This window comes from Bos indicus x Bos taurus, chromosome 14 (genome assembly GCF_003369695.1).
Source record: "Bos indicus x Bos taurus breed Angus x Brahman F1 hybrid chromosome 14, Bos_hybrid_MaternalHap_v2.0, whole genome shotgun sequence".
Lineage (NCBI taxonomy): Eukaryota > Metazoa > Chordata > Mammalia > Artiodactyla > Bovidae > Bos > Bos indicus x Bos taurus.
The window spans coordinates 310,146-337,563 of NC_040089.1; the positions used below are offsets into that span (position 1 = coordinate 310,146).

General features: G+C 54.7%; 1 protein-coding gene across 2 annotated transcripts in view; it reads left to right on the forward strand.

Annotated features, from left to right (window-relative positions):
• The window catches only part of ARHGAP39 (Rho GTPase activating protein 39), a 56,826-nt gene that overhangs the window by 6,360 nt on the left and 23,048 nt on the right, over window positions 1-27,418 (forward strand). For both annotated transcript variants that reach the window (XM_027560422.1, XM_027560423.1), the window contains 3 exons: window positions 12,527-12,690; window positions 16,522-16,956; window positions 22,179-22,262. In XM_027560422.1, the coding sequence (XP_027416223.1) occupies window positions 12,527-12,690; window positions 16,522-16,956; window positions 22,179-22,262 (683 nt within the window). Of the gene's footprint in view, window positions 1-12,526; window positions 12,691-16,521; window positions 16,957-22,178; window positions 22,263-27,418 lie in introns of those variants that run through there.

Below are 27,418 nucleotides of genomic sequence, written 5' to 3' on the forward strand. Positions count from 1 at the left end.
TAAAAAGTTAATTTCAACACCAGGAGGCCAAGTCAGCAGAGCATGTTTCCCGTCCTCTTGCAGGCTCGTGGACCCCGAGTGTGGCTGCAGTGTGAACCGTTGCCGCAGGGCGCTGCCCCAGGCCTGGCACGCCTCCTCTGGCCTCCACTGCTGGGGCCTGTGTGGCTCCTTGGCTGCCCTTCTCTGTTTGTTCCGCTGTCTCTCTCAGTCCTTTCCTAACGTTCCTGCAGGCCCGGAATGAACCAGAGGCATGGGGGCTTCCTTCATGGGTTGAACTTTACAGGAGTGTCATCCCGAGATACTGCTGGTGGTTTCGTGACAGCCCCTTCAGCCACTTGCTGTGACTTCTCTGGTGGCCAGCATGTGTTCCTAGCCATTGGGATTGTGTGAAGCATGTAAAATACGAATTTCCCAGCCCGTAGACCTCATGTTGTCTGTCACCTGTCTCTGATGTGCGTTGGTTTGGCCACCCTGGATCTTCGTTGGCGCGTGTGGGAGCTTTAGTTCCCTGACCAGAGGTTGAACCTGGGTCCCTGGCATTGGGAGCGCAGAATCTTTGCTACTGGACCACTGGGGAAGTCCCTGATTGGTGTTCCTTTGTCGATGATTGCTCTAGTTATTTTATTCTCGTTAACAAATCACCCCACAGCTTAGGGGCCTAAAACAGTCTTGTACAATCACCTCTCATGGTTTCTGTGGCTTAGGAATTCAGGAGACACTCAGCATGGGATATTGTGTGACTGCATTTCAGACAGGGCTAGGGAGGGGTCATCTCCAGGCTCCCTCGTGTGCACTGGAGTCTGACTGAGGAGTAGCTGGACCCACTTGGTGGGCTCCCCAGAGTAGCACCTTGCGGCTAACTCCTTGCTGGTGGCCAGAGCATGCATCCCAAGAGCTGACAGTGGAGCTGCAGCTTCTTTTGCAGCCGGATCTCAGTGGTCGCAGTGTCACTTCTTCCCCATCACGCCCACTAGGAGGGAGTTAGGTTGCCCAGCTGTGGTCCAGGAAGGTGGCTTAGGCTCTGCCCTTTTGTCTAGGCCTGGGGTCCAGGAACCTGCTGGTGTCCTTTCAGACTACTGATCTTGCTCTCTTCGGTGGTAGCTATTAGGACATTCAGTCCTTCACGCAGTGAGCCTGGCTATGGGTTTGTTTTATTTACAACAACAAAAATGTACACGCATGCACCAGGTGGTACTGTTGCTCCAGAAATCACTGTCTGGAGCTGCTCTCGCTGTGTCTTCTTCGGAGGTTCTCTTGAATTTAACGGGGACTCCAGTCCGTTGTCCCCGGCACAGTGCTTCCCTGCTTGTTTCTCAGGCATTCGGCATGAATTTCAGTCCTGTCCTCTAGTTCACTTAGCTTTTGAGTAGATAATTCCTTTTTCCTCATGCACCAGCACTCTTAACCTGACACAATTTAAAGTTGCTTTCAGGTTGCTGTTTTGTTTATAAGGAATAACCAGAGTCTGCTTTCAGATACGTGCTGCACAGGCAGCCACGGCCCATGGGCAGGAGACCAGGCTGCTAAGAGCTGGTGTCGGAGGTCGCTTGGGGATGGTGAGCGGGGGCTCGGGCACTGGGGGGTGTGGTCAACATCCCTGGGGGTCTGCAGCAGTGAGAACGAGGACAGGTGGCAGTTATGGGGGTTTAACACATGGACAGACTGTCTCCCCCGCTCTTCCCCACACTGACACATAAGAAGGATCAGAACAAACACTCCCAACTGTGCTCCATCGAGGAGGAGGCAGAGGAACAACCCCACCCTTCCTGGTGGTCCTGTGATGCACCTCTGCAGGGGCCACGACCCCCAGGAAGTCCTGGGGCCAGGGTGAGGCTCAGTAGGAGGTGGGGCATGTTCTGGCATGAGCAGAGGCCCTGAGGTTACTGAGATTGGGTGCAGCAGGAGCAGAAATACTCCCCTCGCAGCGCGAGTGCAGCGCCTGTGGGTCAGAAGCAGGCTGGTGGGGATGGGTTTCCAGCCCAAGTCTTCTGGCTGCAGGGCTGACCTTTCCCTGACGCTGGACGCCTCTGTGCAGTCCACCTGCCAAGAGGGCCCATGCAGCCCGTGCCCCAGCAGCACATGCCCAGGACGCTTCAGACGTGCACAGCAAGTGTGCTAGTCACTCAGCCATGTCCGACTCTTTGTGACCCCGTGGACTCATCCAGCAGGCCCCTCTGTCCATGGGGTTCTCCAGGCAGTAACACTGGAGTGGGCTGCCATTCCCTCCTCCAGGGGTCCTCCTGACCCAGGGGTCGAGCCCTGGTCTTCTGTGCAGCAGGCAGGTTCTTTCCCAACTGAGCCCCAAGGGATGCTTTTCCCAGCTGAATTTCAAATCCAACCTGAGGTTTTTTCCCTGCATGTTGTTCTGAGGAAATGTTTGATTTAGTTTTTTGACATAAGTAAAATTTTACCCCTTTAATAACCATTAACTGAAATATGTATTAGAATAAACATATGATTTATGAACTTTAAAAAATTTTATCAACGTTTAGTTGATTTACAGTGTTAATTTCTGTTGTATAATCAAATGATTCAGCTATACGTATATATATGTATATATACTCTACGAACTTTTAAACTATCAAAACCTGAAAGATACTCTACCAAAAAATGTTAATCAGGATGATTTCCATGGGAGTATGCCTGTATTTGTAAAGTGGTTAATGTTAATAGATGATGAGGTTAGGATATTATTCTTCTCTGTATTTTGAAATAATTTCTATGTTGAAAACTAAATTTTAATTAATTAAAATTTCTAAAATCCAGCTCCTACTTTTCCCATAAAGATAATATTTTAAAGAAAGCATATTGACTTTCAGGTGAGGGTGGCAGGTTGAACCCGTGCATACAGTTTCAGTCTCCCAAACACCTGCTGAATAGACAGGAAGGTGACACTTAACAGATCAGCTCCCACGGCCAGGGCGAGTAAAGGGAGGGAGACAAACCAGGACAGTTTGGGAGCCGGGAGGAGACCTGAGGACTCTGGGCTGTGTCCTGCGGCAGGAAAGCCTACACTAACCTTGTTGGCACCCTGGGCTCATCCGAAGGCTCCCAGGAGTGAAAGGCAGCGAGAAGAGACCACAGTGAGGAGCAGAGGACGGGAGGCTGACAGGAAGGGCCAGGGAGATTTGAGACAGACCAAATGGAATCTCTAGAAACAACCCTAACCCACTGGCTAAATGTCAGATTATAAGTAGCTGAAGAGAGGCTTTGTGAACTAGCTGAAAGGAGTTTAATGAAAACAGCACAGAGGTGACCAGATGGGAAGTGTGACATGGTGGCTGAGCCTGGGGGGCGGTGCACCCCTGAGTTGCCGCCAGGGGGTCACCTGAGCCCCGGCTGAGGCGCCTCGTGAGGGGGCAGGCGGTCCGTCCCTCTGGGTGAGTGCAGGGAGCCTGCTCCGGGGCTCTGAGCTCGGACCTGCAGGCAGTCTCTGCTCGGGCCAGCTGGGGGCCTGAGGGTGCCCTCTGCTCAGACTGTCAGTGATCCGGGGAGGTGTCAGCTCTCCCGCCACAGCCGAGTGTGGGTCTCCTTGCCCTGGTGGTGATACCTGCGTTGTCTTCCGCGTGCTGGCCCTTCGTGGTGGGGGTGTCCATCTCTGGGCGCCGCTGCCTCCTCCAGGCCTGCTGTCCAGCTCTGAGCATTTGCTGCTGTTTCCCCATCATGTGTCCCAACCTTCATGAGCTCCCACAGTTGCTTCGTGCTGGATGTTACTGATGACCGCAGGGTCAGGGCCGTCGTGGACGACATCCACCTTGAGGCCAGTGTGACACAGGCTGGGTGGGAGCTTGTGTGTCCCCGACCCGCGTCACCGCTCCTGAAGTGCCGGCTCTTACTGTGGCCTTGGTGAGCCCTCCTTACTTCCTTTGTGCTGCAGCCGGGAGGGGCAGCCTGCCTGCCGCAAGCCAGGCCGTTGGGGATGGAACGGACTGGAGATGCCCTTCTGCTGTGCCCCAGCTCCTGCTCCCCTCCTCACCTTTCCCTGCTCCTCGTGACAGCGGCAGGTGTGGGGCGGGGGCTTTTAATGGCCCCACGAGGGCTCTGTTAATCACCAGTGTGACCCAACTGTGGGACAAGGGATCATCGCCCTCTCATTTGGCTCCTCCCAGGGCTGCCTGCATCAGGGGTGGCTGGATCCAGGTGCCACGTGGTCATTCACCTTTTTCCTACTGTTTATTTCTGCCTCCTTTTTTTTTTTTTTTTGAGAAGCTTCTCCCTGTTGGGGACAAAGCACCTAGCAGCTTCAGGCCCCAAACCCAGGCTGGGACTTAAGCAGGCAGGCCATGTCCTCCCTCATGGTCCTCTAGGGCGTTGCCGCTTCAGTGCACCCGTCATGTGGGGTGGGGTGCAGGAGAGGCCTGGGCTCAGACACCTGGAAGGCCTCAGGGAAGGGGTCTGCTAGCAGAGGAGGGAGAGAAGTGTGGACAGACAGCCTGGCCCAGCTGCAGGGTGTGAGCTCAGACGCTGGCCTTTTAAAAACCAGGGTCTCATTTTCTATCCTGTGAGGTGAGGATGGACACAGCTGCTGTGTCCTGGGTGAGAGGGGAAATGTGATCATGCTTTTAGAGCTCTTGCCAAGTGTTTTCTGTATACAGTAGGTGCTCAGTAAGTGATGCAGCCAGGGCGAGGGCTGTGCCTGTTTAGATGCTGAAACTGAGGCAGCTTTGTGGAGGAAGTGCATCTTCCAGGTCTGGTTGGGACAGTGGCATGTTGCACTCGGGCCACCTGCTGAGCTGCGGGTTCCACACTTCCTGCCCTGTCTCGGCCTTGCAGCTGCTCACAGGGTAACTGTGCGTGTGGGCTTCTTGTGCCACCAGAAGGCAGTCTCTGTCCTGACCTGCTGTCCTGGCTGTGCTGCCCGGGGAGCATGGATGCCCCCCCAAAGCTAGGGCAGGGGCGGTGCTCAGGTGCAGACTAGAGCATCGGGGTGACTGTGGTTTTAGGTTTCTAGGTTCCTGTAGAGGTGACATCCCGCAGTAGCTGCAGCCCCACCTGCAGCCCCATCCCCGCCCAGGCCCCTGCCTTTGGAAACACCGCCTACAGCTTCCTTTTTCCTGTGAGCTGTGACCCCAGACAACTGCTGGGGTCAGGTCTCATTCACTGAGTGCTGTGCCCCAGGGTTAGGGCTGTGACTGAGCAGCTGGTCCTTTGGCCTTTGTTGGGACCTTTGACTTCTATGCCCCGATGGAGTCTGTTTTCAGATGTTCCTGGGATGGTCCCTGAGATGAAGTCCGGTTCACATGCTGACTCTTCTTTCTCATGGACATGAGCCTCCACCTCTGGAGCTGCATGGCCTTCTAGCGGACCAGGGCGTCTTATCCACTCTTGACCGTCACGGTTTCACATCCTTATGTTGAATGTATCTGGATCTTTAAACATATGGTTTGATGATCTTTGTCTTAACTAGACCACCCGCCCATTTGTGTTTATGAAAATTACTGTGTTTGAATTTATTTCTACCATCCTACCTCATACTCTGTCCTGTCATTGAGAACAGATTCCTCTTTTCTCCTTTTGGACTGATTTTTTCTTTTTTTTTTTTCTTATCTGAACTGGAATTCACTCACTTGACTTCCCTCGTGGCTGCCCTGGGTATTTTAACACATAGAATTCATTTATCAAAATTTAATTGATATTTTTACTCCCCTCCAAACAGTCCGGAGCTCTTAGATACTTCCTCCCAGCTCTTGCTTCCTCTGGGTGGGAGGGCTACGTTTTCTACCTGCTGCCTTCAGGGTATCAGCCTTGGGGTGTCTCCAAGGGTCATCACCCAGGCACGTCCAGGGCTTTCTATCCATTCCCTTGCCTCTCCTGAGTGGTACAAATGCTCCTCGGATGCACACAGCAGAATGATCCCCATTCCTGGTTTTACTTGGCTTTTGCCCTCTGGGGTTCTGAACTTTCTTCCTGTCTCATCAGCAGATTAAATTTTTTTTTCCCATAGTTTAAAACTGTCATAATAGTGTGTGTTCTCTCTTAGGAGGGTTGGTCAGAGCTATATGTTTCATTATTGTGACAGAAATGGCAGGGTTCCCCGAAGTCTTTTCTCCCAGGAGGTCCTGGGGCTAGCCTCCTATGTATGTTTGGGGGGGTGGGTCGTGTCTACAGCACGAGGGCCCCAGTTTTCCCGGTAGCCTGGCTGGCTTGGCCCTGCCAGGAAGGCACTGTCTCTCCTGTTATTGGAACTTGGCTCCTTGGTTTACCTGTGCACGCTGCGGTGTTCACATGCTCAGGAGTCTCACAGCCCGCGCCACGCAGGCTGCAGGGGCAGAGAGGCCCGGCCCCAGCCTGCTGGGGGCAGTGCTGCTGAGCACCAGCCAGTCCAGCTCCTGGGGCTCGTGCTCTAGATGCAGCCCATCAGGAGCCAGCACCAAGCGTGTCTGCTCTGCAGCCCGCGGAGGGAGCTGGGCTCAAGCACCTGCTCAGCCACAGGTGACTGGAGCACACCTGCAGCAGGGTGCTGAGGAGCGGGCGGCAGTCCCCAGCACTGCAGCCTCCGCCTGGCAGGTCTGTGGGATGGGGAGGGGCAGCCCTGCCTGCAAGGTGGGGGAGGGCGCCCAGTGACCCAGTGAGTTCACCTGCAGCTGCACTGCAGGTGCTCAGCCAAGGGCGACTGTCGGCATGTCCCTGTGCATTTTTTGTGAGTTTTTCGTGTGTCTCTACTTCCCCTCCAACCAGGTGCTTTTCAAGAGGTGGGGCTGCAGAGCTCAGGTGTGGAGCCGGCCTAGGGCTCCTGCTGGCTGCAGGGCCTGCGCGCAGGCAGTCTTAAGGGGTCTTGGCGGGCAGGGAGGTAGGAAACTTCCCTCAGATGTGGGGTGTTTGTGGAGCATTTTGGGGAGCTGACCAGGACAGAGTGAGGGTGGCCAGCGGTGAGCCTCCATTCAGTCACCCGTGGAAACAGGTAGAACATCCATACCTGCAACTGGAGAAGGCCAGACCCGAGACTGAACAGCAGGGCAGGGCAGCGAGGGGTGTCCTGTCTCCAGTCTCACCCACGGAAGCCTGGCGGAGGGCTGGGCAGGCAGCAGGCGCCCTGGGGAGCAGCGAGCGCGGCTCTCAGCCTGTCGCCGCCCCCGTGCTCTGTTGTCCCGCAGTGTTAGGGGCTCCCTTTTCTCAGGGAGGCTCTGTGTTCTCCTGGGTGGGGCAGACGGGGCCAGGAGTGAGCACGAGAGAGTCTGACGCTGGCTTTGCTGAGTTTCACTGGAAACTCAGGTCCTTTCACTGCAGTGAGTGCAGTGGACTCGCTGAGCGAAGGTCTGGGTGCTCAGCAAGCACTGGCAGAAGGTGGTGCTCTGACAGTCATGGGGAGGCCGTTCTGCTACAGGAGTGCCACTGGCTCCTCCCGCTAGAGTCCAAGCTCGCTCTGCTCACCGCACAGCAGGCCAGTGAATCTGCGAGGTGAGGTGCTGAGGCAAGGAATACTTTATTCAGAGAGCCAGGTGACCAAGAAGATGGCAGACTAATGTCTCAAAGTGACCATCTTGCCAGCGTCTGGATGCCAGGTTCTTTTATGTATCAGAGACAGGTGGCAGGTGAGGAAACAAAGTAAAAAGGCCATTAATCTTGCGAACATTTACTAGGATGACAAGCCTCCAGCAGGGGGTTGTGTCATTTTAGTCCTTCGTGCCATCTACAGGTAGACAGGGCTCTGAGCAAAGGCACTTTAGTTTAACAGTCAGGGAGAGGGGTAGGATTCTCTGAGGCAGGCCACTATGTGTGATTATAATAACAAGAGCAACGAAAAGCAAGTCAAAGAAACAGTTTCAGCATGGTGTCAGAATTGACTTCTCCGTGCAACCCTGCCTTTGTGGGGATCCTGTCCTGTCCTGCTGCCTGGGGTCACTGTACCACCCCACACCCCTCCCTGAAGCCCCCATGGGGTTTTGTGGGCCAAGGCATCTGGGGGCTGGGGGATCAGCCTGGAGGGGTGGGACTGGCCTCCCTGTGGTCTCTGGGGTGACGGAGTGTCAACGTTGGCCCCCCGTGACTGTGTAGACCACAGCCGTCTCGCACTGACCTCCTGGAGCCGGGGCGCCGTGTGGGGCTGTTCCGGTCACAGGCCAGGCCATGTGCGAGACCCGGCTCGCAAACACGTGACAGGCGCTCTGCTCCCTCAGCAGTCCTGCAGGGGCCCCGCGTCTGTTGTGTTGGTGAGGGAAGCCCAGGAAGGCGAGGAGGGGGCTGTGCCCTGCGGGTGAGCAGAGCAGGGTCTGTGTGTCCTGATGGCCTGCATGTGACCCCGAGGCCAGGCAGGAGCCGGGTGCTGGCTCCACGGTGGCAGCTTTCTGGGAGCTTGAAGGGCAGCACCAGCCTCCAAGATTAACTGCACACATGTCCAGTTGACTCTGCACAGCCGTGTCCTTTCTGTGTGGGTGCATCAGACATCCTTTCCCAGAAGGGTCTGAAAAGCTGATTCTGACCTATAGGCTGATTCTCTGACCTGCCGAGGGGTTAGGTCACAATGTTCAGCATAACAGCGTGGCTGGGCGCTAGAGGAGGGGAGTCAGTGAGAACAGCTGGGCGGGAGGCGCGGAGGCGGAAATGCCAGCCCGGCCTGTTCCGAGCAGGAGAATGCGGCCTTGTGTCTCCAGCTCAGAGCCAGGCTTTCAGAGCTCGAGACTGAGTTGGGCTCATTGTTCAGAACTTGGAAAACTTATTAAAAACAGCATTGAGAATGGAACGAAGGCCTTCTGGAAATGATGGCTGAGCAGAGACTTGTTTATTCTTCTTCCCTCCCTGAAACTCACTGAAATGGACAAAAAGAATGAAAACTGGGTAACAGGATTTAATCTACAGTGAATCAGGGATAAGCACAGCTGGAGAATGGTGTTGGCCAGACAGGGAGGAGGAGAAAGCGAGAGCCTCGAGCAGGTTGCAATTTCCCCACTGGAGTACTTGGGAGGGACTGTTGATGACATTTACTTGGCAGAAAGGGGTCTGTGGTCTGGGTGGGCCTTGGGGTAGACCAGATGTAGGTGGGTGTCTGGTGAGAGATGAGCTGAAGGAAGAAGGCCCAGGTGTTCCAAGTGCATTTTCTACAAGAGCCAGATTCTTACGGGGGGAGGTGGGGGAGGGAGGGGAGGTAGCCCTCCCTGGGGACGTGCTGGCAGGGCCTTGGGCCTCGTCCCCCTTATGGTGGGGCTGAGAAGAGGCCTCCTGGTCAGTCAGCTTGCTTGCAGGTGGGCAGGCGGTCACCTCAGAGGAGCTTTGGCAGGAGGGCCTTCAGATGCCCGTGGAGCCAGCTTCCAGCCCGTCCCCTCACAGCACTGCAGAGGCTGGGGCCCCTGTCCTCAGTCAGAGACCAGGAGACTCTTGCTGGAACCAGAGGAAGAAACGTCTGGTTGTGTTTGAGGTGCTGCTGCATGCAGTACGCCAGCCTGCGCAGAGCGGAGAAGAGCTGTGCCGGGCGTCCTGGGAACCCACATGGCCTTACCAGGTGCAGGTGCAACGCTGTCTTCAGTCGGAGTTGGGTTTCTGTCACTTACAACCAAAAAATGTCCTAAGACCAGAAACTCATTTCCAGAGCAGAGCCTGTAAAGAAATTTGGCGATCAAGCTTTCAGGAGCAGCACAGCTGGCAGGGGCTCCCCATCTCTGGCCTTTCCCTGTCCTCATTTGCAGACAGACAGTGACCAGAAGCCAGAGTGGGAGCCTCGTGTAGACACTGGGAGGAGGAGGGGAGGGAGCTGAGCACTTGGGAGAAGAAGTTGGGGTGGGGCTGGCAGAGCCGAGAGGGGGGACAGGGCTGTGGCAGCCACGAGGGCCCACGAGCAGCGCAGACACAGGGCGGCTGCTGCACGGAGGACCACGGCCCTGGGACAGCTGCTCTGGCTGGAGAGAACGGCCGCACAGAGACGAGCAGACGGAAGATGGTCAGAGACGTGCGGGGTGGGGAGCTGTGGTTGGTGCTGGAGTCTGGAGAAGAGGCTGTCCAGGGAGGGCAAGAGATGCCCTGGGTTGGAGGGCTGGCTTACATATTGAGAGTCGGGTTTGGGAAGAACTGGGTATGAAATGAACAGCACGGCCCAAGCCGTGGTGCCCAGACAGAACCCTCTGCTCTAGAGGGAGGGCCGTGGGCAGTGGTGGGCAGGGCCTGGGGGTGCCCTTGGGAGGAGGGTCCTGGAGTTGGAGTGTCTGCAGCAATGGTACTCTGCAGGGGATCTTTGTCTCCCCATCTTTCTTACTCGTGTGTCATTATATCAACATGGACTTAGGGACATTTACTTTATACTTCGCATTACAATTTAGTATGGCTTTTTTTTTTTTCCTCAAAATGTTCCAGCTTTGGTCACTGGAAGCTCTTTATTTGGCACTGCTGTCCCTTTGACAGGCCCCTTCAATGTCGGGCTGTGTTTTTGTCTTAAGTCTTCATAACCTTCTGACTACAGGACTCTCCCTCCAGGGTCATCGTGTCTGTCTGCTTTCCACAGTCTCTGAAGATTCTGGGCGTGAATGTAGGAGCTGCTCTGCCTGTTGCTGCTCTTAGGCCCTCTCGTGTGTTTGTGTGAACTGACCTGTGTACACACGCACGTATGTGCAGATCCCCACATTACAGTAAAGGGGGGCGGGCGCCTGCCCAGGACTCCACCTCCAGTCCACCACCTTGTGGGTTGTGGATGCCTCACTCGCTGGTTCCTGACTGTCCACTGCTGCTGCTCCCCACTCCCTCAGATGTCTCCCTGAAGTGGGAGGCGTGTGAACGGAAAGGTGTGAAAGCAATGGCGTGGAACCCAGAGAGCTTTTGTAAACCAAGACATGCGCAATGGCGGCCCGAGGTGCTGGTGACTCCAGGTCAGGCTTCTGTCTTTCACCCCTGGGAGCTACACCCACGCGCCGCTGGGGATGGTGAGCAGGTCCGGGCGGCCGAAGTGGGCCCCTGTGCTGAGGCTGGGCCGCAGGCCCCCAGTGGGAGGGCTCCCCTGCGCCCGCAGCCCCAATGCTCACACCCGCTGCGGGTCTTCTGCATCTCAGCCACTCGGGTGGGCGCGCCAGTGTCCTAGGGTGCTTTTAGTTAGAATTTCCCAATGATGAAAGAGGTGGCGCACAGTTCTCTCTGCGTTTACTGGATATTTTTTTTAAAGTGTGTTTTCAAGTCTTTTGTCTTTTTTTCTGTCGAGTATTAGATTTTTCTTATTTATTTCTAGGAACCTTATATGAGTTCTGGAAATAGTCCTTTGTTAGGTCAGATAAGTACACACGCATATGTAGTGCATTATACATATTCTGTGCAGCAAATACCTCCCACCCAGGGTTTGTGTTTTTACTTGTAATAGGAAAAAAAATGTTAATTTTTAAAGATTTTATTGAATTAAAGCTGATTTACAATGTGTTAATTTCTAATGTATGGTGCAGCGATTCAGTATACATATATATGTTCTTTTTCCTATTCTTCCCCATTATGGTTTATCACAGGATCTTGAATTCAGTTCCCTGTGCTATACAGTAGGAGTTTATCCATCCTATAAATAGTTTGTATCTGCTAATCTCAAATTCCCTATCCTTCCCTCCCCCACACCTCCCTTTGCCAATACAGGTTCCTTCTTTTTGTCTGTGAGTCTGTTTCATAGACAAGGTCATTTGCGTTATAGTTTATATTTCACGTAAAAGTGATATCATATGGGATTTGTCATTCTCCTTCTGAGTTCCTTCCCTTAGTATGATATCTCCAGGTCCATCCACGTTGCTGCAGACGGTATCATTTCACTGTTTTTTTATGCCTGAGTAATATCCACGATGGTAAAGATTTATAAACAGAGGTTCTGAGGTTGTAGTCCAATTTTTAATGCTTCTTTTGTCGTGAGTGGTTTTGTGTCTGATTAAGTGTACCTACTCCAAGACCACAAAGATTTTCTTCTACATTTTCTCTAAAAGTCTTATTGTTTCACTTTATTTATTTTTGGCTGGGGGGGGGGGGGTCTTCATTGCCATGCGCAGGCTTCCCTAGTTGCCGCGTGCGTGCTCAGTTGCCCCGAGGTGTGTGCGGTCTTAGTTCCCTGACCAGGCATGGAACCCGTGTCCCCTGCACTGGAAGGCGGGTTCTTAACCACTGGACCACCAGGGAAGTCGCCGTATTGTTGTGTCTTTAATGTTTGGAGCAGTGGTTTACCTAGAATTGAGTTTGATGTATCCGATGAGGTAGGGGTCGAGGTTCATTGTTTCCCATGTGTAAATTGTGCCATTGCAGCACCGTTTGGGAACAGCCCCTCGGTTGTAGATACCGGCCCTGTGTGTGTGTAGACCACCCTCAAGTGCTGCTCAACCTCTTACTGTGGACACCCACCTGGAAGCAGCAGTGGGTGGTGCTGTTCCTGTTCAAAGGCAAGGACCCTGCTCTTGGAGGAGCAGGCAGCTTGCCCAGAACCAGCTGGCGAGGGGTCTGAATGCCCTCCCCAGGAGCCAGATTCCAGCTGGGTTCAGGTTGGGCACTGCATTCTCACCTGCGACCTGGGCCATGAAAAGGGCTGGGCTGGCTGTTACTGGTGCCCCAAACCCCAAGGCATAACACTGTGGCTTCTGCTGTCTTGTAGGGCGATGCCTTCCTGACTGATGCTGGAGGGCGTCCTGATGACCGGCTGACGGCCGTCCGTCTGGCTCCTGAAGAAGAGGCTGCCATGTCCCAGGCGCAGGACTACGAGTGTGAGAGCCAGCATGCCGGCCTGCTGGAGTCCCGGGTGTCAGGATCCAGCACGAGGTGAGGAGGCTGACCTGCGGGACCAGAGGAGCCGGAGTCTTTTGCTCAGCTCGGCAGTAGGCACGTGGGGCTGGCCCGCTCCCTGTCCCTCGGCCACTGCACTGCAGGCCGGGGAGGGCCTCTCCGTGGGCAGTGGATGCCCTGCCAGCCCTCAGCTGGACCCTGCCCCTTAGGCCTTCTCTCAGCATCCATGCCGAGGCAGGCAGCTGCAGATGGTCACTTTAGTTTGTGTGATTTATGGCATAACTTGGGAATAATTCCACAAGTTGCCCAAAGAAGAAGAGTGCAGTGTTCGTTGGGGCCCTTTACCCGGATTCACGCTCTGGCAGCTGTGTGGTCACTGCTCCCCCAACCCTGCTCTGGGCCACTGGGGGGTGGGGCCTGTCTCCCAGCACAGGGGGCGCCATGTGGCTTGAGGCTCCGGTCTCTTGCGCCGCTGTTTGCCTTTGGCCCCTGGTTCCCTGCCTCCTTCTTGACATTTCCGGCCCCTCCAGTGCCACTCACCCTGTGGCCGCTGCATGTCCCCTGGAACATCTCCACTTCCTGTCTCTGCCTTTTGTGACATCGACATCTTTTCAGTGGACAGATTGAGCCCTTGGTATGGTCTGTCGGAGGGTTTCTGAGTGGACTGTGCCCCTCTGCAGGGTCACAGCCACCTGCCACCCCTGCTCTCAGGACAGTGGCTGTTTTTCCTGCCCCTGCGCGCCTCACCAGCTCTGGGGCTTCGACCCTTTCTGGGCCTTCCTGGGGTGGGTGTGGAGCTGTCCAGCCTCCCAGCCACAGCACCCAGCCTACCCCAGGGGGCCAGTGCCCAGCGTCTTGTATTCACTTGAACCTCTCTGTGTGGAATCACGAGTTCTGTTGTTTTACGTGGTTTGTCGTTTATTCCGCACTTTGGATCCTGTCACAGGGCCCCGTGTCACAGGCGACGTGTTTGGCCACACTTGCCTCCCTTTCTCCTGGTAGATTGCCCGTGACACACTTGGCACCCATTAGGCTCTTCTGGAAGTGAGTCTTTGAACAGGTCACTGTCTGAAGTGAAAGTCTGCAGGACTTGGAGAACAGAGAGGCGGTTGTCCACGCAGCCCCTGGGTGCTGGGGAGAGGCCGCGGCCGGTCATACTCAGAGACCGCGGCCATCTTGAGTCTTCCTCCCACATCATGCCAGACACTGTCGCCAGATGAAGCTCCCTCAGACTCGACAGCTTCCACAGTGTGGCTCGGCCACGGTCGTCCATCCGTCACCCGAAGGTTCTGACCCTTCTCAGCCACGTGCCCTGCTGCTCCCACTGACTGGTGCTTGGTGTGGGCGACACTGCCCCCAGGGACAGGCATGTCTGCTTGGTCCACTTGGGGTCTGCACAGGGCCTGCCTTCCCCCCGGGCCGTGGGGTCTGCTGCGGCCCACCTTACTCCCGACCCTCACCAGACTCTGGGTTCCAGCATATTCTCTGCCCCCTGGGTCTCTGGGAGTCTTCATTAAAAGTGCTGTGGGGGGCACCCAGAACATTCTTCTGAGAAAACGGGGTCCTGCCCACATGCACACAGCAGTGTGCTGAAAAGGAACCAGCTTCTTTTCTTTCTTCAGAGAGAATTACCACCAGTAAATTCATTTTGAAAGTGTATTTAGAGCTATAAAAGGAGTTGTTACTGCTTCCCTGGGGCTCACAGTGTTCAGTCCAGTACTTTCTGAGCACCTCTGCTGGGCCGGGCCTCCCTTGGGCACCTCCGCCCTTTGTCCTGGCTGATCCCACGCCGCAGCTCAAGGGGCAAGCAGGCCATCAGCTGAGGGCGATCACAGAATTCAGAGCTTCCCTTTTCACAGGAGCGAGGTCTCCAGGCTCTTTTGTCCCTGTGAGGAGTGCCCTCGGGCAGTGCCTTCTGGCTGCCAAGCATGGGGGCTGTGTCCTCAGGCCGAGAGTGAACGGTGCCTGCTGAGTTGTGTTGGGGGGATCTCCATCCTGGGGGGACAGGGGGCACGAGGCTTCCCAGTTAAAAGTGCCAGGTTCCCAAGTTTAGAAGTTTGCTCTGTTCTCTGTGTGAAGAACGGCCAGCCAGCAGGCAAGAGCGGACGAGTCGGGCCTCACACCCCCGCTGGGCAGGGTGATGGCAGTGGAGGTTGGGCCTGCGAGGGGCCTCCGGGGACACGGATGACAGTGGGCACACGTGAGGCCTCCTGCCCACTTTCCGCAGGCGCTGGCCTTGCAGGGTCACTAGAGATCAGAGGCCACGCGAGACCTGTGGGGCCCAGAGATGCTGCAACCTGCGGGCGCTGCTGCGGGGCTACCCCGCCCTCTGCGTCAAGGACACCCTCTCACGGCCCTGTCCCTCTAGCCATCCGATCCCACAATGTCTACCCAGCCCTGCCCCACCTTCTGCAGAATGGCGGGTTAGGCAGTGGTCCCACGCTTGCAAGCACAGAGCCCCAGCGCCTTGCCCCACCGGGCTGCCTAGTGTGACCATGCTGCAGGGGTTGCTGCCCAGACATGGCCAAGCCCCTCAGGCTGCTCCCTCCTGCGTTCCCTCCTCCAGTCCTCAGGGCTCTCCCTCTCTACTGCTCCCTCATCTGCCCCCTCTTGGCTCCACACCCTCCAGCTGCTGTACCCTGCCACTCGGCCAGCCTACCTTGGCTCTGAGAGCTTCCAGAAGACACTGTGCATCCAAAAGATGCCCCCAAACCTGCAGGGCTGCTGCGGGGCGTGTGTGTGTGTGTGGTGGGGGCTCATCTGGGTGTGAGAGTGTGGGTGTGTGAGTGTGTGTGTGGTGGGGGCTCATCTGGGTGTGAGTGTGTGTGGGGGGGGGGGCTCATATCTGAGTGTGTGAGTGTGTGTGTGTGTGGTGGGGACTCATATCTAGGTGTGAGTGTGTGTGTGGGGGGGGGGGGGTGCAGGCTCATCGCCCTGCAGGGTTGTGCCTTCTCCTTCCTGCCCTGAGCACATCTGGCCTCAAAGGGCAGGATGAGGTTCTCAGAGAAGATTGTCAGCACTGTCCCCTCAGTCCTCTGCTAAAGCCCACCTGTGCTCCCGCCTGGAAAGTTGGGCTTGCAGCAGAGAGTAAGGAGACGGGTGCTCCCCTTCTCTGCAGGTCCTGGAAGCTTCTGACCATCCCAGTGCTGGTGAGGACCAGGGCCATCACAGAAGTGGTATTTAAAGGATTGTTATTTGTGTAGAAACTTGGAAGCAGAGTAAAATATGCTATCTACCTATCAGCTGGAGCACACTGTGATATCAAACACATTGGCATTCAAATTGCCTTATTCTGAATAGTTTTAATTTACACTTTTTTTTTTTAAGGACCTTAGCTGGATGACAGGCTTGTCCTCGGGGCGGGGTGTGTTTGGGGGGCTTCTAGGGGAACCAGCTCTGCTTTTGACTGGGACAGTACAGCGATGTTGGCATCCCCTCCCGCTGCGGGTGACGGGTGGCGCTGGCAGTCAGTGGTGGCTGCTGCTAAGAGCAGCCAAGCATCCGGGAGGGACGTGATGCGGTCTGGGAGGACGGTGAGCAGTACCCGTGGCCCAGCCCCCTGTGGACAGGGAGCCAGAACCCAGGGCAGCCCTGATGTGGGGCCGGGCTGAAGACCCCGCCACCCAGGGCTGGGCCCTGATGAGCGTTTAGAAAATCGGGAGTGGATGGAATTTAGGTAAGCTTTGGCTTTACTCTGTATGTGAGAAGATTTCTTGCTTTTGAGGCTGGCAGACAGGAGGAAGGTCTGGTGCTGGATACGCCAGTCCGCGGACGTGGGGCCCAGAGCATGTGGCCTGACGGGCGGGATCCTTGGTCTCGGGATGGGTGGGGTCCCCCAGCCCTGCCTAATGCTGCCCTCTCCCCAAGGCTGGAGTGGGTGGAGATCATCGAGCCGCGCACGCGCGAGCGCATGTACGCCAACCTGGTCACCGGCGAGTGCGTGTGGGACCCGCCGGCTGGCGTGCGCATCAAGCGGACCAGCGAGAACCAGTGGTGGGAGCTCTTCGACCCCAACACGTCGCGCTTCTACTACTACAACGCCAGCACCCAGCGCACCGTGTGGCACCGGCCTCAGGACTGCGACATCATCCCCCTGGCCAAGCTGCAGACCCTGAAGCAGAACACGGAGTCGCCGCGCGCCTCGGCGGAGAACAGCCCCGGGCGGGGCAGCAGCGTCAGCCGCGATGGCAGCACCAGCTCGTCCCTGGAACCCGAGCTGGACTCCGGCGACAGGGCGCCAGAGCCTGTGGGCCGCGCGAGCCGGCAGGCCACGCCAGGGATGGTGAAGGACGAGAGCAGCAGGTGAGGCAGGCCCCTGCACCCTGCCGCCTCTAGGGGACCACCCGCTCTCTTGTGCCCACCGGGGCAGAGCTGGCCAAGGCGCTCTGGGCCCTGCTGGGGCTGGAGTTTCTCTGGCTAATCGTGAAATTATTTGGTTCTCTCCACTGTGGGACGTGCTTCCGGGATGGGAGCACCCCAGAGCTGGCCCCCAGAGCTCCTGTGATGGAGGGGTGCCCTCCCCAGGTCCACCTGCCTATTGTTCTCTGGACGCAGATCCATGGGGGTCCATTGGCTGGCCCCACCTAACTCTAGGCCTCCCTGCCCGAGCTTGACTGACCTCGCCAGCACTGAGGGCAAGAGGTAGGGCATCACCCCTGTTTTGCAGAGGAAGGTCTGAGGCGGTCGGCAGTGGGGCAGAGCACTGTCCTGGGTGCCCCCAGGGTGTCGACTTGTCCAGCAGCCACTGTGGCTGTTTTCCCTCCTGGTCTTGCAGACAGTGAGGCCATGGACACCTGGGCTCCCACCCCCTGCTGCTTGTGCACCTCAAGTGCCCATATGGCAGAGCCTGAACCCCAGGGAGCTGTTCCCCAGGGCCAGCACTCAAGGGTCCCAGTCCAGAAGAAGTGGCTGGAGGGCATGCGACCTGGATAAACCCTGACAGGCTGGAAGTTACCAGAAAGAAGCCAGGGAGGAGCAGGAATGGGACATGGGCCTTGGAGACCAGGCAGGCTGGGTTTCACCCGGGGACAGTGGAAGTCACAAAGTAGTCAAAAGCCGACTTAGGCTGTGGGTCTGTTTGCTCCTGGGAGGATGACATGCCAGGCCGGGGGCGCAGTGCCTGTGATGAGGGTTTGCGGGAGCCTGGCACGCACAGGGCGGGGCTCTGGGCAGGGGCCTGGGCACGAAGGCCGGAGAAGCCTGAAAAGGTTGCTGGGAGTTGTCCTCATGAAGCAGAGCCTGGGATGGTCCCCAAGGAAAAAGCTAGTGAGTAAGGTTTAAAGACAGCCCTGCATCCCTCTGGTGTTCCGGCAAGCTCAGACTGGTGCCGCCGCCTGTCCAGCAGATGTGACAGCCTCGGCCCAGGTCACCCGCGGCATTGCTGGTGGCGATTGCTGGCTCTTCGCTGCAGGCCGGTGCGGGGCTGGACTCTTCTTAGGTTCTGTTGGCAGACATCCTGTGGGCAGGGGTGTCCTCTTCCCAAAAGTGTCCAGGGTGTGGTATGGTGACTCGGATCATGGTGTTGCCTTCGGGTCGGCCTCCCACGAGGAGCGTAGTTGGAGGTGGATTAGAATTGTGTTTATCTGTGGGGCAGGCTGGGGACCAGGCACCTTGCTTGTGTCATTTTTTCCCATTCATGAAGGTAGTACATTTTATACATTTTCCCCCAAAGAACTTGCATTTTTTAAAGGTTTATTTTTAGGTACCATATAAAGTCATATTGTATGATCATTACTGGTATTCAGGTACTACTTTTTAAAAATTAATTTTATGTATTTAATTCATCTTTGACATCGCTGCACAGGCTTTTCTCTCGTTCCGGTGAGCGGGGACCACTGTCTGGTTGTGATGCGCAGGCTTGTCACTGCACGGCTTCTCTTGTGGGCATGGGCTCTGGCGTGCGGGCTTTGGTAGTCGTGGAGCACGGGCTCAGTGGTTGCAGTCCCCGGCTCTAGAGCACGGGCTCAGTGGTTGTGGCGCAAGGGCTTAGTTGCCCCGTGGCACGTGGGGTCTTCTCAGGCCAGGGATCGAACCCATGTTTCCTGTGTTAGCAGGCAGATTCTTTAGCACTGAGCCACCAAGGAAGGCCCCAGATGGTATATTTATACATCATTCCTGTTTTCACACTTGTTGAGCTCTTATTACAAAGTCGAGCACACTGTCTCCAGAGTTGCCTGTGATTCTGCCAGCTGTCCCAAGCTGGCCGGTTCTCCCCGAGGAGGTGGGGCCAGGGAGGCAGGCAGGCTGATGGCCCCGCGACCCTGTGGTTCGGGCTGGGACGTCCCTTTCTCTTACTAGCTTCCCAGTGTGAGTGGATGGGGAATCCTATCCAGTATGTTTGTTTGTCTTGTGGGTTGAATTTGCCCTGTCCCGTTCTCAGCACCTGTGAATGTGACCTGGAGACACAGGGCTGTTGTGGATGCCGTTGGTTAAGCTGAGATGGGCCCTCCTGCAGTGGGCAGGGCTCTGACCCCTCAGGACTGTTGTCCTTGCAAGAATACGGAGACGCACAGGACAACACCCTGCTGGCCGAGGCAGACAATTTCTCTTCTCTGTTAGCTCTAGGATTCTCTGTGTGTTTGTTAGGTCAGATCTGTTCATTGTATCAGTTGAGTTCTTTACTAAGTTTTGGTCTGCCGAGACACGTGGATTCTGGGAGGTGAGTCCCGCCGGGTGGTGGGAGTGGTCTGTCCCTTCTTCCTGTCTCCTGCTGCTGCTGCCCTTCTGCATGGAAGCTGTGGGTCGGCTCCAGGGAGGTTTGCAGTCAGGTATTCCCAGCACGTTTCCCTGTGTTGTATCGCTGATGCTTTCTGCCTTGACTTGTGCTTTGGAACCAGGGTCAGCCACTTCCCATGGTTTGTATTTGCCCCTGAACAGCCATCCTCACGTGTATTAGGTGTGTTCCTCCTCAGGGACCTCTAGGGTCTGGTCACCTTCACCTGTTCTAATACTTGGCCTTAGTGTGGTGGGATGGTTGTGGGGTGCTTTGTGGGGACCCCTGATGCAGCGGAGGATGTGGTGTCACCTCAGCAACTCCAGGTTAGGCCCTGCCCGCCCCTTCCTCCTGTGCGTTCCCATGTGCTCCACACATGCATTGCTGCCCAGCGTGTTCCTGGGTGCCCCTCCAGGATGCTGCATTCACCCCACAGCCTGGGGAAGCCTGCACCCCTGCTCTGCATCTGGGGCCCATTGGGGGCCTGGGGCAAGTGCTGGGCAGGCAGAGCCTCAGGGGTGTGAGGCAGCTGCTTCTGCAGACCTGGTTCTGCAGATTTGCTCCTGCTCAGTGTGTGGGTGGCTTCACCCCACAGACCCCCCGCCATGCCTGCTGATGGGTCCCTAGAGCCCTTGATTTTGATGCAAGCAAGTTTATTGTAATTTTCACCTTGTTTGTGTTTAATGTTTTGTTTAAAAAGTTCTTTCTGGCCTTGGACCAAAGGTATTTGCTTACGTGTCTTGTGTTAACTGTGGTTTTTGCACGTTGTGGCCTGCATCCGCCCATACCACGTGCTGCCCTGTACCCTGGCCGCGCTGTCCGTGTGCTCTCTCAGGGGCCATCACCTCTCAAGCCTCAGTGCTGGGAAACATTCCTGTCTCCCTTTGTATTTACGACCATCTTAGCTAATTGTGGGCATTCCTTCTACCATTCAAGGCCTGGAGTTCAAGCTCCTCAGAAAACCCAGGTGGCTTTGCATGCTTAATAGACTAGTTCAGTGTGAACGTAATGTTGGTTTGCACTGAGACACCAGAACATTCACGTGACTGGCTTTATTGCGCTGTTCTGGAACCAGTAGTGGAGCTCAGAAAGTGTGTCTCCTGTGTGGGAATGGGGATCTTGCCTCTTGTTCCAATTTCGGCAGTATGAGAAGGAGATGCTGAAGAAGCTTTATGCTGCTTGTGACTCAGACATCTATTGTCATCAAAATGACTGTTGCAGTCTCAGTGTCTCATATAAGCACTGTTTGCCTTATAATTTTAGGTTGAATTCATTGAGAAACATTGTCAAATCTAAAAAAACCCCTCACATTCAATGTTTGATGATAGTAGTTGAGAAGAATCTTTTCTCAAAGAAAAAATTTCAGTCTAGGCCATGAGTTTTTTAAACATTGCAGCAAAGCTTTCTGTATCCAAGCTTTTAAACTGCTGTGTGGTGGGTCAGATTGGGATACTTCCCTTCTGTTCCTGACACAAACCTGTGGGACCATTGACGACCGAGTCCAGGAGGGCAGAGGATGCTGGCGGCCTGTGCGGCTACCTCACAGCTCACGATGGGCTGCTGAGCTCCTGTCTGCTGCTGGGGCTCACCGTGCCCCCTCAGCACCAGCCTGCGCCCTGTGCTGGCCCCCAGCGCATGTTTTAAGCATGGTCAGTCGTGACAATCTCAGCTGCACTGCAGGCTGGACTGAATAGTGTTTCCTCAGTTTTTTGGTAGTGATTTCACCTGCAGGCGTTCTGCAGAGGTGACGCGTGGAGGCCAGTTCCCCAGTCCTGTCGCACTCAGCTGCGACCCCTTAGTGCAGCAACAGCCTGGAGTAGCGCCAGGAGCCCCGGCACCCCCGGGGCCCCGCTGCTGAGCGCTCTCACTATCCTTCCCTCTCCCCAGCACTGTCCGTGCCTCAAGGCTGCTGGTCTAAAGCAAGCCTGTTTCCTCTGGACACGTGCCTTCAGCTGCCGTTGTCGGCGTAGTTTGATACTTGTCCTCCGTGAACAGCGTGGTTGCTCTCCCTGCTGGGCTAACAGATGAGCTGCTGGGAAGCACATGTGGTGTGAAGGTCCCTTCCGTTTTCATTAAAGTAATTCTGCTGCGACGAGATTCCCGTCTTGGGCTCTGACCGCTGTGCACCTTGCAACCCTCCAGTGGGGCCGTGTGTCTGCCTGGCCCAGCGGCACAGAGCCTGCACGCCGCCAAAGGCAGAGCTGTCCAGGCCCCCATCTGTGGCCGGCAGATCGGCCGTGTGGGGGCACTCAGGCTGCTGAGTTGTGGCCGCACCCGGGACCTGTGGTGTGCTGAGTGGTGTGGCCACACAGGACTGTGTTCCCATGATGTGCTCCTGACAGACACTGGAATTTGAATTGCATGTAAAAAATTCATTGCCCACTTGCTGTACAAAACCAGGCACTGGAGCTGGATGAGGCCCACTGGCTGTAGTCAGCTGCCCTCCAGCCTGAAGTGGAGTGCAGGCTCCCCACCATGGCCAGCCCAGGGGCCCTGGCGACCAGGCCCGAGCCCTTCTGTGCCACACTCCATGCCCCCTGGTCCAAGCCCAGCCCGGAGGCCACCGGCCAGAGCTCCAGCTCCTTGCTGGGCCTGGGGCTGTCCTGGGTGAGGCATTGGGCTCCATCGGGGCATCGTGGGAGGGGGCAGTGAGGGTGCAAGAAACCCTGCCCAGGTGCAGGCAGACCTGTGGGAGGAGCTGTGGTGAGAACCAGAGGGCTGCACTCGTTCCACGGCGTGCAGCGTGGACCCGCTGTGTCTCTAAGCGGTTGTACTTCTGTTCACGTCTCCTGTTCACTCTGCTGCATTTCAGCTCCTCACCGTCAGGAGTGCTCCTTGAGAAGGACTACGAGGTTTACCGGGACTACAGCGTGGACGGCCACCTTCTCCACTGCAGGTAGGCCCTGCCTCAGGCCTGTCCATCTCCTGGCCGGGGGTGGTTTTCCTGGCAGCTCTCGGGTGAGCTGGAGAAGGGTCTGGCCCAGCAGGAAGTGACCAGCTGGACGTGCAGAGCGTGCCAGGCCCTGCCCTGGCCCGTGGGACACAAGGAGAGGCTGTTGGGCCACTGTGTGGTGTGGAGTACTGTTGTGTCCATGGTACTGGCCCTGGTGGATCCCTTGGAGGTTCCTTAGTGTGTGGTCCCCCCCAGAGCCCCAGGCGCATCGGAAGTGTGGCTTCCCAGGCCACGTCGGGAAGACTCGTGCCCACCAAGTGGGGCAGGGAGGCTGGCTGCCCTCGGGCCTGGGTTGGCCTTGCTGGGTGTTGGGGTTTCTAGATTCAACGCTCAGGACCCTGGGCACAGCAGCAGCAGGCTGAGCAAGGGCCTCCCCTGGGTTAGCTCGTGTGTCCAGGCTGGAGCAGGCACCTCATCCGTAGCTGATGGGGGATGGACGGGGTGCCGGGCCTCTGGAGGTGGGGATTTGGAGCGCGAGGGGCCTTTGGCAGTTTGCTCAGTTTAGAGATCGAGACTGGGTTTGTTGATACAGGGAGGGATCTAAGCCTGCCTGGGCCAGCAGTGTGGCTGTGTCCACGGGTGTCCTCACTGGTCACCGGGAGACTCGGGTTTGACTGGGGTTTGTGGGCACAGAGCTGATGTGGTCTCGTGGCCTGTGAGCGGGGCCCACATCGGGGGCAGAAGCTTCCCTCCGAGGCAGTCCAGGGCCCGTTTCCTGCTGCTCTTCCAGGGCGCTGAGCATGGAGCAACGCTTCCCTGTTGAGGCACCTCCAGAAACAGGCAGGAGGTGGTGGGAGGGGTCTTTCCCCTGGGTGTCTCCTCCCCAGCAGAGCCAACAAGGAATTGGGGCTGAGAGAAAAGGCCGGGCCTCCTCCTGGGTCTGCGGGTGGTGGTGAGGGGCTGCGGGGGTCGTCCTGTGGGAGGGAAGGTGATCAGGGGCTGGGAGAGAAGCACAGGACTCTGCCTGGGCCTTGGGGCGCTGAGGGGCATCGTCTCTGGGCCACTGGGGGCGCGTTTCCTGAAACAGGCCGGCACCCGCCTTCATGCTGCCCCGTGCCTGCCTCTGCCTTGGCTCCCTCCTATCTGGTTGCTGCAGCCCTGCCCGCATTTGGTGGGCAGTGGACCATGTGCAGTGTCTCCTGTGTGCCCCTGCTGAACCAAGACCGTGATTTTCCACGCGTCCTACTTTTAGTCCTCGCAAGATCTCGTGAGGACTGGGGTGGAAGTGGGAGGTGATGCCCCACAGCCCAGGAACTACAGGCTGGAGTTCAGCCCTGGATCTCTCAGACTCCAGGGCTGGTTCTCCAGGTCTGCGAGCACGCCTGCCGTCCTCTGCTCTGCTTGGCTGGCCTGTGCGGCTGGCCAGGAGCAGCCTCTGGCAACCAAGAGCTGAATTCCCGAAGGGAGCCTGCCTCCCGAGCCCTGCTCGCTCTTACCCTGGTTCTCTCAGTCCTGCCTTACCCACGGCCAACAGTTAGGACTTGTGGCTCAGTCAGAGGACAGAGGCACAGGACCAGAGTACACAGTTCATTTCTTTGGATACTTGGGATTTCTACTTTCTGTGATGGTGGATTCACTTACCTGAGACCAGCCTGTACAAGAACAAAATAGACCAAATTTCTGCAGGCATCAGAGATCCACAGAGGAGCCAAGACCTGTGGCCGTAGCCTGACAGCCGGTGCAGTCCAGAAGACGTGGTTCTGCCTCAGCAGCCTCAGAGGGGACAGGAAGGCTCTGAACAAGGCTGTGCACACAAGCTTATTAACCTTGGCAAAATAAACCAATTCCTTAAAAGATACAGTTTACCAAAACTCATAGAAGAAGAAATACACAATCTGAATAGGTCTATATCTGTTAAAAGAGATTGAATCAATAATTAATAATCTTCCAAAAAAGAAAGCAGAAGTTCTGAATGGGTTAACTGGTGAGTTCTACCAAACATACATGGAAGAAATTTTATGAGATCTGTACAATCTCTTTCAGAAGATAGATGCAGAGGGACTACTTTCTTGTTCTGTGAAGCCAGTATTACTCTAATATCCAAATCAGAAAAACACAAGAAAACTACAGACCTGTCTCTCTCATGAACATAGATGTAAAAATCCTCAAAAATATGTTAGGAAATCAAATCTACCAATGTATCAGATCAGATCAGTCGCTCAGTCGTGTCTGACTCTTTGCAACCCCATGAACTGCAGCACGCCAGGCCTCCCTGTCCATCACCAACTCCAGGAGTTCACTCAGACTCATGTCCATCGAGTCAGTGATGCCATCCAGCCATCTCATCCTCTGTCGTCCCCTTCTCCTCTTGCCGCCAATCCCTCCCAGCATCAGAGTCTTTTCCAATGAGTCAACTCTTCGCATGAGGTGGCCAAAGTACTGGAGTTTCAGCTTTAGCATCATCCCTTCCAAAGAAATCCCAGGGCTGATCTCCTTCAGAATGGACTGGTTAGATCTCTTTGCAGTCCAAGGGACTCTCAAGAGTCTTCTCCAACACCACAGTTCAAAAGCATCAATTCTTCGGCGTTCAGCCTTCTTCACAGTCCAACTCTCACATCCATACATGACCACAGGAAAAACCATAGCCTTGACTAGATGAACCTTTGTTGGCAAAGTAATGTCTCTGCTTTTGAATATGCTATCTAGGTTGGTCATAACTTTCCTTCCAAGGAGTAAGCATCTTTTAATTTCATGGCTGCAGTCACCATCTGCAGTGATTTGGGAGCCAGAAAAATAAAGTCTGACACTGTTTCCACTGTTTCCCCATCTATTTCCCATGAAGTGGTGGGACCGGATGCCATGATCTTCGTTTTCTGAACATTGAGCTTTAAGCCAACTTTTTCACTCTCCACTTTAACTTTCATCAAGAGGCTTTTGAGTTCCTCTTCACTTTCTGCCATAAGGGTGGTGTCATCTGCATATCTGAGGTTATTGATATTTCTCCCAGCAATCTTGATTCCAGCTTGTGTTTCTTCCAGTCCAGCGTTTCTCATGATGTACTCTGCATATAAGTTAAATAAGCAGGGTGACAATATACAGCCTTGACGTACTCCTTTTCCTATTTGGAACCAGTCTGTTGTTCCATGTCCAGTTCTAACTGTTGCTTCCTGACCTGCATACAGATTTCTCAAGAGGCAAATCAGGTGGTCTGGTATTCCCATGTCTTTCAGAATTTTCCACAGTTGATTGTGATCCACACAGTCAAAGGCTTTGGCATAGTCAATAAAGCAGAAATAGATGTTTTTCTGGAACTCTCTTGCTTTTTCTATGATCCAGCGGATGTTGGCAATTTGATCTCTGGTTCCTCTGCCTTTTCTAAAACCAGCTTGAACATCAGGAAGTTCACGGTTCACATATTGCTGAAGCCTTGCTTGGAAAATTTTGAGCATTACTTTACTAGCATGTGAGATGAGTGCAATTGTGCGGTAGTTTGAGCATTCTTTGGCATTGCCTTTCTTCGGAATTGGAATGAAAACTGACCTTTTCCAGTCCTATGGCCACTGCTGAGTTTTCCAAATTTGCTGGCATATTGAGTGCAGCACTTTCACAGCATCATCTTTCAGGGTTTCAAATAGCTCAACTGGAATTCTATCACCTCCACTAGCTTTGTTCGTAGTGATGCTTTCTAAGGCCCACTTGACTTCACATTCCAGGATGTCTGGCTCTAGGTCAGTGATCACACCATCGTGATTATCTGGGTCGTGAAGATCTTTTTTGTACAGTTCTTCTGTGTATTCTTGCCATCTCTTCTTAATATCTTCTGCTTCTGTTAAGTCCGTACCATTTCTGTCCTTTATTGAGCCCATCTTTGTATGAAATGTTCCCTTGGTATCTCTGATTTTCTTGAAGAGATCCCTAGTCTTTCCCATTCTGTTGTTTTCCTCTATTTCTTTGCATTGATCGCTGAAGAAGGCTTTCTTATCTCTTCTTGCTATTCTTTGGAACTCTGCATTCAGATGCTTATATCTTTCCTTTTCTCCTTTGCTTTTTGCTTCTCTTCTTTTCACAGCTATTTGTAAGGCCTCCCCAGACAGCCATTTTGCTTTTTTATATTTCTTTACCAATGTATAAAAAGAATTATATATCATAACCAAGTGAGATTTATCCTAGGTATGCAGGGTTGGTTCAGCATTTGAGAGTCAATATAATCCATTACATCAGTAGGCCAAAGATGAAAAATCATAGCTCAGTTGGTAAAGAATCTGCCTGCAATGCAGGAGACCCCAGTTCAATTCCTGTGTAGGGAAGATCTGCTGGTGAAGGGATAGGCTACCCACCCCAGTATTCTTGGGCTTCCCTTGTGGCTCAGCTGGTAAAGAATCCACCTGCAATGTGGGAGACCTGGGTTCGATCCCTAGCTTGGGAAGATCCCCTGGAGAAGAGAAAGACTACCCACTCCAGTATTCTGGCCTGGAGAATTCCATGGACTGTACAGTCCATGGGGTTACAAAGAGTTGGACATGACTGAGTGACTTTCACTTTCACTTATGATCATATCAACAGTTGCAAAAAAAGCATTTGGTAAAATCCAACAGCCAACCTTAATTTAAAAACAAACTCAGTAAAGTAGAAATATGTGTGTGCTTAATTACTTCAGTCCCATCTGACTCTTTGCAGCCTCATGGACTGTAGCCCACAAGGCTCCTCTGTCCATGGGATTCTCCAGGCAAGAACATTGGAGTGGGTTGCCATGCCCTTCTCCAGGGGATCTTCCCAACCCAGGGCTCAAATCTGTGTCTCTTACATCTCCTACATTGGCAGGTGGGTGCTTTACCACTAGTGCCACCCAAAAAGAGAGGAACTCCCTTAACTTGATGAAGAATATCTGCAAAAAATTTACAGCTAACATCATACTTAGTAGTGAGAAGCTCAAAGCTTTTCCACTAAGATCAGAAGCAAGGCAAGGGTTTCCCTTCTGACCTCTGGTGCTCAGCATTGTATTGGAGCTCTTTGCTAATGCAGTAACACAAGAAAAGGAAATACAGAGTATACAGGTTGGGGAGGAAAACATAAAACTGTCTTTGCTTGCAGATGACTTGATCACCTATGTAAAAAATCTTAAAGAATTGGCAAACTCCTAGAACTAAGTGGTTGTAGCT